The 11603-nt window shown below is 40.1% G+C and overlaps 1 protein-coding gene across 1 annotated transcript; it reads left to right on the top strand.

Moving 5' to 3' along the window:
* The first annotated feature begins 1185 nt into the window (after positions 1-1185).
* On the top strand, positions 1186-10490 carry mcm4 (minichromosome maintenance complex component 4). The gene is given in 17 exon segments (XM_039816752.1): positions 1186-1329; positions 2493-2570; positions 2744-2902; positions 3051-3214; positions 3376-3477; positions 3594-3689; positions 3898-3993; positions 4442-4580; positions 4736-4956; positions 5100-5220; positions 5678-5940; positions 7484-7849; positions 7978-8105; positions 8506-8713; positions 8870-9098; positions 9509-9642; positions 9936-10490. Coding segments are annotated over 16 exon segments (2586 nt in total). The 5' UTR covers positions 1186-1329; positions 2493-2506; the 3' UTR covers positions 10032-10490.
* The last annotated feature ends 1113 nt before the right edge of the window (positions 10491-11603 follow it).

The raw sequence follows: 11603 nt of genomic DNA, 5'->3' as shown, positions 1-11603 counted from the left end.
AATATACAGTAAATACAGTTGCTTACTAAACTAATCAATGAAATGTCTGCATATTGTAGGCTATATTAATTGATGTTTACATTACGAAAACCCTTATTTACCCTTTCTTCACAAGTTATTAACATAGGCTAATTACATTTTATAGGCCTATAGTTAATAAATAGAAAGATGGGGTACATGATTAATCTCAAAGGCAAATTGAACAACACATTTAATAATTTGTATAGATTGTACAACATATCAAATATGTAACTATAAAACAGTGAATGTGGCACCTGTTGATTATAACTATTCTGTATGTACCATTTTATTGCACTGACTAAAGTTTAGGAGACAAATTAGGAGACATGATGAATTAAAGGTGGTTGATTTTACCACCTTAAGGGACACATACTGTTCTGACACTTCTCGGAATAGCTCCTATGTTTTCCCCCTCAGGAAGTGTGCTGTACTTTTCCTCTGTCAAAGCACTTTTTCAAATGGAAACTGTGCCACATGGTGGTCAATTAACGTTCCTGCAGGATAAAGTCACATTTTAACAAGTAAACATACTTTTTACTTTTTTATATCATTTTACTACCAAATAATGCCAAAGAAATGTATCATTATAGTGAATGATGTTAAAACAGCTGATTTTGTGACACAGACGAGGGTTTCATCCACTTACTCTTTAAAATGTCCCTACTCTGAGTAAATATGTCTTTACTTATTTGACTGATATAAAACGGTATTTTTTTATTTTTTTATTTTCAGCATCATTAAACATCTGTGCCTTCAACTTTAGTCTAAAAAGAATGAATTTCAGTTTTCAAGGCCTTTGTAAGTATTATTTGTATTTCATTTTTTCCCCTTGTAATGGAAGTATGGAAGTTTTTTTATGCGTTTATTTGTTCGTATTTATATGTAATGGTTAATGTCCTATTCTTAGTTGTAATCATAATTTAGATTTGTTTTATGTACCGTTTTAGTATTTAGCAAAGGCAGAAAAAAAGTCATTTATTGTTGGTCCAAACCAAATCAGCTTAGGGTATCAATCAGCACAAGGCCACGCGCAGGAAAAGCAGATCATATTTTAAACATAATGTGGAGAAAACATGTTGTTTGACTATTAGTTCAAACGATTCATATTTTTCCATTAAGACCTTTTTATTATGTTTAATTAAAGTCGCAACGACTGAAAGTCAACATGAACTCCCCTCTGCAGTGAAGGAGTCGACCGGAAACAAAACGACGATCCTGGCACGCTATTGGTCCAAAGTTCCCCGCGAAAAAACGTCACTCGCAGTTTCGCGCCAGATCTACAGCACTCGGACGTACACACAAGAAGAGGTAAGAATAGATATTTTGATTCACTTTTTTCTTATTAATCTATTGATCATATTGATTGAATCAAACGTTCTGTTATTACAGATGTTTGTTTGATTTTACATCAACTTGCAAGCGCACGTTTAAGTGTTAAATCAGGTCCAACATCGTTTCAGGTTATTGTTTCCTCTGCAGCCACATGTTAAATGGTGGAAAGGTTATTGTCAACTCACCCAGAACCTTCAAAAATTGTAGCAAAAGCACAATTAAGTAATTAAACAATACATTTATACATAAAATAGCAGCATCGTGTGCTAAAGTATAAAAAAAATGTAACTAAACATAAGCTATTAGGAATTGGGGGTTAACGTTAACTTAATGATGCATCGATGGCTGAGCAATGATGGCTGAGTGATAATAACGTTAGATAACTGTTTCATTATACTTGTATGTATTTTAAACTGTAGCTGTTGATATTATTTCGAGTTGATTGTATGTTTTGCGTGTAAAGTGTTAGTCTACAGAGTAACTAGAGGAGCCAGATAAATGTATTGAGTAAGAATAGTAGTGTATTAATTATGACAAAAGGAAATATTAAACCACAGTATTGGTAAACAAAACCTGCAATCAGCATCAAAATGAGAACATTAATGAACAAAATATGACAGTGTATAAACAATACAATACAACCACATAGTATTGAGGTCTTTAAAAGACTACAGTATACCTAAACATCAGCACCCTCAAATTTGGCAAGTGAATAAACCAGAAAGTGTCGAACATATCTGATCTTGGACTCACTAAGAGTATTATTTTTAGCAGGTATTGTGGTATGAAAGTGGAACAAAAAAAAAGAGACAAACAAAATGCCCATATAGCTCTTTTTATTTACAGTACAGGTAAACAACCTAGTTAACCAAACAACTTGGAGGGCAGGAAAAGATTTATAAGATGTCGAAAGTACATTTTTCTACAAATTCAGTAGATCTACCTGCAACAATCTGCCTCGTAAAATGTTGCGGCTGCACAAAACAAACTTGGTGGTTGAAATCCATCCGCAAGGTTGTTGTGCTAAAAACCCTACCTGAGAAAGTGCAGTTTTTGTTAACCTGCAGAAGTCAGTACATTTTATGGCAGCGGTTATTTTGGCAAAAAAATAAATTTACTTTGATTAATGGGATCTTCAGATATCCAAGCAACAATGTCTTCCCCAACATCGACTCCTGGTGGCCGCAAGCGAGGCAGAAACACCAACCCATCCACACGTAAGTTGATGTGTCCAAAATGAAGCAAAACCCGTTGCTCAACAGTTCCTTATGATTTAAACGTGTGTGTGTGTGTGTGTGTGTGTGTGTGTGTGTGTGTGTGTGTGTGTGTGTGTGTGTGTGTGTGTATACACACTGTTGTTAACTTGTATTTTTGTCTTGTGTATCCTCAGCCAGCAGTGAGGGCCCTACCTCTCCTCCCTCTCAGCGGCGCAGAGGCCAGGACTCCTCCACCGGGGACCTGATGCCGATGCCCACCTCCCCGGCCACCGACATGCTCAGTCCCGCAGCACCTCAGGATAATTCTCTGTTATCCAGCCCGCGACCCTCAGGTACCAATCGCACGTGTGTCAATTTTTTTTTGTGGTCAGGTTATCCAATGAAAATGTAGGACTGTTTTAATAGTCTTTGTTGTGACACACTTGATTGAACTCCAGAATCTCTCTTTTTCTTCTTTTTTTTTTCTTCTTTTTTGACCAGTCCTACCCAATGAAGTGGACATGAGCTCCCCTCTGATGTATGGGACCCCCAGCTCCAGGGTTGAAGGGACCCCACGCAGTGGAGTGCGTGGCACTCCAGCCAGACAGCGTCCTGATCTGGGGTCAGTCAGGAAGGCTCCACAAGTTGATCTTCAGTCAGAGCCGGTCAGTGAAGGAGTCAAGAATACGATTTAGATTGTCTTGGTCATTTATTGTAATTGAATGAGCCAGGGTAAGACAATTGGCGTGAAAATTCTCAGATTAAAGTTGATAAGGATGACAAACCTAAAAACCACAGAAGGTGACACTTTCTTTTTTTTTGCCAGCCAAGTGCTGATGGAGCCGTAACCAGTGAGTCAAACGCAGGCCAGAGGCTGGTGATCTGGGGGACTGATGTCAATGTTGGGACCTGCAAGGAGAAGTTTCAGGTATGACATCTTGCATTTCACTTATTATTATTATTATTATTATTATTATAAGATCGTCTCCATTCTTAGTACAGAAGAGGTAATTGTTAGCATGCCTTGCGTCACTTTGCTTTCAGAGGTTCCTGCAGAGGTTCATTGACTTAACTTCCACTGAAGATGAGAACGCTGGTCTGGACCTGAATGAGCCTTTATACATGCAGAAGCTGGAAGAGGTAGTGTACTTTTTTATGTTTTATTTCATTGTGGTCTGTTAGAATGTTTTGTGGTACTATTGCCGATTTATGAGGGGGAGAGAAAGGTGGACACCCCACAAAATTATGATTTTTTTTATTTTATTTATTTATTTTTTGCCTGAACATCAAGAGAAATTTCAGATTCAAGTCTATCTTAAACATTAATATTTCTCTTTTTGTCTCACAGATCAGTGTTGTTGGGGATCCAGTGCTGAATGTGAATTGTCTACATGTGCAGTCCTTTGATGCAGAACTTTACAGGCAGCTCATCTGCTACCCACAGGTAGTGTCCTATATTTTGTTATTTTGGAGAATTTTGATCCAAATACTTTCCTGCACCATTGTTGCATACGTTTTTGCTACATTCTTAAACAAAGTGATTAATTAATCTTTATTTTGGTCTTTTTAAGTAACACATAATTGATAAAAACTGAAAAGAAATGTACCCAAGTGCTTAAACAGCCGCATGATAATAAAATCAATTTTAGAAAGAGATTAGATTTATACCTAGGCTATGGCTTCGGCCTAGTATATTATGCCTACTGTACCCTTCTCACATTACAAAATGAGAAGTCATGAACAAGCTACAAAGTCCGGAATGCAGTGGGTAGTGACTAATGGGATTATTTTTTCTCACATATTTTCTACAGGATGTTGTAAACATCTGTTTTAAGCAACTTTGTACCATTGCATATTGATGCTAACAAGTGAGTAATTTGTTCCCTTGGCAGGAAGTCATCCCAACCTTTGACATGGCAGTCAATGAGCTTTTCTTTGAGCGTTTTCCGGACTCCATCCTGGAGTTCCAGATCCAAGTCCGCCCCTACAACGCCCTGAAAACCAGAAACATGAGGAACCTGAACCCAGAAGGTGTGTCTGTGGATTCATTAATCCAACCCATGTGAAGTATATTTCATCCCATATTTAGTGTGGGATTTTTGTGAATATTGTTCTTTGCTTTGAGAAAATGTGAGGCATCGGCTCCAGGCTGAAGCGTCTGTGTGCCTTATGTGTTTCCTCCACAGACATCGATCAGCTGATCACCATCAGCGGCATGGTGATCCGCACCTCACAGCTCATCCCCGAGATGCAGGAGGCTTTCTTCCAGTGCCAGGTGTGCGCCTTCAGCACCCGTGTGGAGGTGGATCGCGGGCGCATCGCTGAGCCGGCTGTGTGCCGCAACTGCAACACCACCCACAGTCTGGCGCTTGTTCACAATCGCTCAGTCTTTTCAGACAAACAGATGGTGAGCGTTCGATAGGGTTGGTGAAGGGGCATATTGCTTATAGCCAGCGACACCTAATCTCAGATCTTTTGGGTGGTAATTAGTGGCGTGTTGCTGTTGTAGTCATGACATCTGTTCATTTTATTGAACTTGTTTTACAACAGGTCAAAATTCAAGAGTCTCCTGAAGACATGCCGGCTGGTCAGACGCCTCACACAACTATTGTCTATGCTCACAATGACCTGGTTGATAAAGTGCAGCCAGGAGACCGCATAAACATCACCGGTAAGATTTCCCAAATCTATACTGCTAGGGTCGCAACTAATGAGTATTTTCATTAACGAATAATGTGCCTATTATTTTTGTCTACTGTGTGGTTTATAAAATACCACAAAATAGTCAGTTGACTTTTTTTCCAGAGCCGAAGTTTGTCTTCAGATTGCTTTAATGTCCAACCTACTGCCCAAAACCCAGAAATATTCAGTGTTCGGTGATTTAAAACGGCAAATCCTCACAAATGAGAAGCTGCAACTGGAGAATATTTCAAATTTTTGCTTGCATTAGAATAATTGCATATTAGCTTTCTGGTAATAGACCAACCAGTCTTTAAAGCACTAATATTGTCTATCATATGAAATTTAAATTGGGAGAAATGCCAGTCACAATTTTATCTAATCCCAAGATAACCTCTTTTTATATTTCTGTCATAGACATCTTAACAGCTCCCCAAATGTCCCCACAGGTGTCTACAGAGCAGTCCCAATGCGCGCAAACCCACGTCAGAGCAACGTAAAGTCGGTGTACAAGACACACATCGATGCCATCCACTTCCATAAGACGGACCAGAAGCGCCTGCACGGTTTGGACGAGGACGCCGAACAGAAGCTCTTCACCGAGGACCGGGTGCAGACCCTGAAGGAGCGGTAGCAAGCAACGCAGACGCCGCTCTATGCAGCGCACTCCTCGCCTCGCACAAGTATCTATGAGCATGGGGACATCAAAATTGTGTGTGTGTGTGTGTGTGTGTGTGTGTGTTGTGTGTGTGTGTGTGTGTGTGTGTGTGTGTGTGTGTGTGTGTGTGTGTGCGTGTGCGCGTGCGTGCGCACAAGCCAAAACACAAGTGTTAACCTGTACAAGCACCCAGTAACAAGAGTCATCACTACACACTGATTTGCCAATAGCAATTGTGAGCCCTAATTAGCACAGCAGACAATTTTATATCCTTTTTGCAGGAAAAACTAGGTGCAATAAATAACATAAATGACTTAATTCACGTAGGTGAGTTAGTTTGAGGGTTCTGATATTGTGCATGCTGGCTCACTGGGCTACGTTCGGACTGCAGGCAAATTTCATTTGTTTCTCAAATCAAATCTTTATGACAGGCTGTCTGCACTGTTATTTGCAAGCGATCATCAGATTGGATTTGGATGTCCAGACATCACCAACCTTTCTGAATGGATTGCTGTGGCAACGACGTAGGCGTCAGTAACTATGTGACACGGCGTTCCAACACGGAAGCGGGAGAATGGAGGTCTATCATTCGGCCCTCCAAACAATCCCGCTTCAAGTCGCGGTGCAGACAATTTCTTTTGGCGTCGGTCCACAAACTGTTGTTCTACATAGCGCTCTCTCGCTCTGGATTTGACGTTGTCTTTTGTGTGTTGCGTTGCGAGGGACGCAAAAAGAGGAAAAAATCTGATTTGGGCATCCGGACTGAGACGCATCTGTAAAAATCCGATTGGAATCGCATTCCTCCAAATTTGGTTTGGATCCAATTTGCAAAAATCACATTTAATGTTTGCTGTCCAGACTTTTTAAAATCAATCTGGATACAGTCTTGATGTGCCAAAAACTCATTTGGGCTGACCGTGAGCCATCGTTAACAAAATCTGGAATCATTGATATTATTAGTCAAACCTGTGACAGTGTTTTTTTTGCTGTGGCAGGTCAAATTAAGGTTGTGTAAAAAATCTAGTTAATGGGGTGTACATCCAAATTAAGATAAAGATGTTAACATAAGTATAATGATGTATTGCTTGAAACGCAGCTTATGTGCTCTTGACAGAAACTAATAACATAATTGTAATGGTCACAGAAAAGGCTTCAGGCCCTCTGAGGCAGAGCAAGGAGAAAAGCTGTACATTAAAACCCTTTTTATTTAAAAATTGAAAAGCCGACTGAGTACACCTGACACTTTTTTGAATTTCATGAGTTAAAAATCTTTGATCTTATCTGTAATCTGATATTATTTAGAATAGCAATTTGTTCATTTCTTCAAGACAAAGTCTGGAGAAGGCAGCACTCCTGTGGTTCTAAAAAAGAAAAAAGAAAAAAAAAAAAAGATTCACTTCATGGCTTGATCATTTTTTTGCTGAATTTCTGCAGATGCATTCATTAGAGGCTGCATGATAATGGTCAGCTCTCCTTTTTTGATTATTTCACATCATGCAATCAACAAGAAACGGTTTCACCTGTTCACCTGTGAGAATATTTAGAAATATGGATTATTTTTTGTACGAGTATTTATTTTCCTCTCTGTGGATCCCAGGGCATTTTGCTGCAGCTGTTTGGCGGGGCTCGTAAGGACTTCAGTCAGACCGGCCGGGGCAACTTCCGTGCAGATGTGAACATCCTGCTCTGCGGAGACCCCGGCACCAGTAAGTCCCAGCTGCTGCAGTACGTCTACAACCTGGTGCCCCGTGGCCAGTACACGTCGGGGAAGGGCTCCAGCGCTGTGGGTCTCACCGCCTACGTGATGAGGGACCCGGAGACCAGGCAGCTGGTCCTGCAGACCGGGGCTCTGGTGCTGAGCGACAACGGCATCTGTTGCATCGATGAGTTTGACAAGATGAGTGACAGCACACGCTCTGTGCTGCACGAAGTCATGGAGCAGCAGACCCTCTCCATTGCCAAGGTATGTTGTTGAAATTATGAACAAGTATGGGCAGATGAGACTGAACACTCGAGCATATTTTGTTATTATATAATTTGTCATATTTAAGTTACAAAAGAAAGGTTCTCACTATTTTTGTTTGTTTGCAGGCTGGAATTATTTGTCAGCTCAACGCCCGTACCTCTGTGTTGGCTGCTGCTAACCCTATTGAATCTCAGTGGAACCCCAAAAAAACCACGATTGAGAACATTCAGCTGCCTCACACACTGCTGTCCAGGTGAGTACCATCAGTCAGCACCATCATACTGAAACACTTTTTTTTTTTTTCCACGATCGCAGTGAAATTGTTGCTCAATAGGTTGGTAATTTAGCAAATTGGCAGCATTTATTAGCTGTACAAGAGGTGTTGATATTAGCACTTTGACACAGTGTGACCTTTTTAAAGCAACATTTGGTCTCATCATCTGGCAACAATCGTTCCTATCTTTAGATGAAGCAAATGGCTCAATAAAAACGTTAGAAAAGTCAGGTGATTGGTATTGATACAGAGGAACTGCAGTTGATTATAGCATACAGGACATCCAACCTAATGTCATCCTTTTTTGTTATTTCTTTATGGTTTAGTTTCTCAGTTGTCATGTTACTGGTTTTTAACACGGCATTACATGCTCCAACAGATTCGACCTCATCTTCCTGATGCTGGATCCCCAAGACGAGGCTTACGACCGCAGGCTGGCCCACCACCTGGTGTCGCTGTACTACCAGAGTGAGGAGCAGATTGAGGAAGAGTTCCTCGACATGGCTGTGTTGAGGGACTACATCGCATATGCACGAACATACATCAATCCAAGGCTGAGTGAGGAAGCCAGCCAGGCTCTCATTGAGGTCTGTTTTCTCTAAGAATTTCCACAATTTATGTACATCATGTTGAATATTTGCAAAAAGGAATGCCTAATAACATTGGTCTTTAAATGCTAACAGTGGAGTAATATTCATTAGACATTAGACCCCTTCACTGACCTTGTGCATGTTGGTCCTCAGGCCTATGTAGACATGAGGAAGATAGGCAGTGGTCGAGGGATGGTGTCAGCCTACCCCAGACAGCTGGAGTCCCTGATCCGCTTGGCGGAGGCCCACGCCAAGGTGCGCTTCTCTGAGAAGGTGGAGACCATTGACGTGGAGGAGGCCAAGCGGCTCCACAGAGAGGCCCTCAAACAGTCGGCCACTGACCCCAGAACAGGATTTGTTGACATCTCTATTCTCACAACAGGTATGCAACACAGGGCCTTGTGAATATGAACTGCTTGTTTTGGATGCATTTGGAATAACAACAATTTATGGATGTAATGTGTGACATGAGACTGGGTGAGAATTAATACTAAACAGGGACACTCCATCCAAAATCTTATCAAAAAAGTTATCTTTGAAAACTGTCTTGGTAGTTTTTATGTGACCAACAAAAGCAGCTGATTGGGAGAGCAACAATTGGATTGGCATTTCCAGTGAATTTGTGAAACGGTGCCATCTAAAAAAAAAAAAAAAAAAAAAAAAAAAAAAAAAAAAGCCAACATGTGAAATTCCCTGTGTGTGTATGTATATGTGTGTATGTATGTGTATACACACACACACCATTAGTTGCAGCTAGACACTGTATTTGAGTGTATTATTTTGTGATTCCAGGTATGAGTGCCACCGCGCGCAAACGCAAGGAGGAGGTCGCCCAAGCCCTGAAGAAACTGATCCAGGCCAAAGGAAAGACACCTGCCATGAAATACCAGCAGCTGCTTGAGGATCTCAGAGGACAGTCTGAAAATGTAAATATTTATTTTGCCTTCATTGTACTACCTTTTGAAATCAATTCACAATTTCAGTGCTGTGAGAACAATTTGGTTGAACAAGAGCAGAGGTCTTTGATTTCTAGTCCATGACACTGATGTAAGATACAGTAATACATCATTAGATATTGGCCAGCCAGTTTATAATGTTGGTAAGTAAATTACATGAAAAGTATTTTTTATTTATTTATTTTGTATTATTATGCATTGTCCATTTTTATCATCACCACCACTTCCTGTAATGACTTCCTTCTTTGTCACTTTGTTTTCAGGCGATCACTAAGGAGCTGTTCGACGAGGCGCTCCGAGCCCTGGCTGACGAGGATTACTTGACGGTTACTGGAAAGACTGTTCGTCTGCTCGCCTAAGGCACACCCTGCAATTATGTACAGTCCTTAATTTTAAATCCTATCCTGTGTCAACCTATTTCACATGCTGTAATATTTTGTATAATTTAACCACCACATGTTTACATGTTTTCTGGCCTTACTAGATGTTTGACTGTCCTGCAATTTAGAAAAATATATAACCGCATGACTCGTTCAAACAGTCATGTTGTGATTTAAAAAAAAATAGAAAACAAAACTCACATACTAGCAATTAATAGAGCTAATATTCGAAAGTGCTTGTATTTCATTTGTTTGTTACCTGTTTTCAAGTAATGCTCTTGCTGTTTTTGTGTTATGGTAAAAAGCTCTTTTGTTCAAACTTGTACATTGTAATGACAGAGTTAAATCAGTCACTTATTTTCACAGAGATGAATTGTCCTTGTAGCTTGCATTGATTACTTGTTCATAGAGGGAAAATAAAATGTTGCTCACTACAAATGCTTGGAAATGTTATTTTTTTTCAATATTGGTAAGTTGAATTAAATTCCAGTGTTTGTATTATATTCCTCTTGGAGTATCTTAAAGTAACAGTTCACCCCAAAATCAAAAATACATATTTGTACTCTTACCTGTATTGCTATACATCAGTCTAGATGGTTTTGGTGTGAGTTGCCTAGTTTAATGTAATATAATACATCCATGGTCGCTTCAGAACTCGAACCTCCTATGGCGCCATTTTGATGCTATAACAATATCACCTCTCGTTAGCATTCCGTTGACTGCCATTCATTTTGACGTCACTTGGACAGCGAATAACTTTACATCTGAAGCGTTTAAAGACATCATTTGTCCATTGTTTATTTCTAAAGAAACACAACAATGTATAAAAGGCTCCATTACCTTGTACCTCACGTTATGGCTCCGTAGCAGATGTTTTTGTAAAAATAGGCTAACGATTAGTTACAAAGTAGAGGAATTACAGTATAGTACAGGAGAAGCTCGCAGGCAGTTTCAACTTACATTAGCTGTTTAAGTTTAATTACTAATGTTAACTAGCATTTTAGTTAGCAATAATTAGCCTGTGTCTATGTTATCTCCTTACATATACCTACGCTCTCCATCTCTGCAAGATTGGGAATGATTGAGATTTCTCTTGGCACAGCTACTAGAAGACTTACAACGTTCAGACAGGTTGCTCACGTCACATCTGTCTTCGAGCTCAGTTGGAGGCTGCGCAGTAACGCTCAGCCATCACCGGAAAAATGCTTCTAATATCCTTCACTGGTCTCCGTCCAAAGCAACGGGATCACTTGGTCCATTCTTACATACTGTCTATGGTTTTATGTAGGAACTATTTTCTTTCTACCATAATTGCTACATGAAACTGCTCACAACCAGGTCTTTGGATTATCTTGAGTAACCGGGTCATGATTTCTGGAAAAAGACATTGCGAGTTTCTCAAATGTATTTTTTGGCACTTTGAGCGCCACAAGCCGAATGCCATGTAGTTCCGTAATATTGGAGGCAGACATCTCCAACTCTGAGCAATGCTGTAATTGGCAACAGTATGAACTGTTGAGCTAATGGATTTTACTGTATACTCTTTTGGAG

The sequence above is a fragment of the Perca fluviatilis genome, chromosome 11, assembly GCF_010015445.1.
Source record: "Perca fluviatilis chromosome 11, GENO_Pfluv_1.0, whole genome shotgun sequence".
Classification (NCBI taxonomy): Eukaryota; Metazoa; Chordata; class Actinopteri; order Perciformes; family Percidae; genus Perca; species Perca fluviatilis.
Note: the sequence above shows the minus strand (reverse complement) of the source record. Positions and strands in the feature narration are given on the sequence as shown.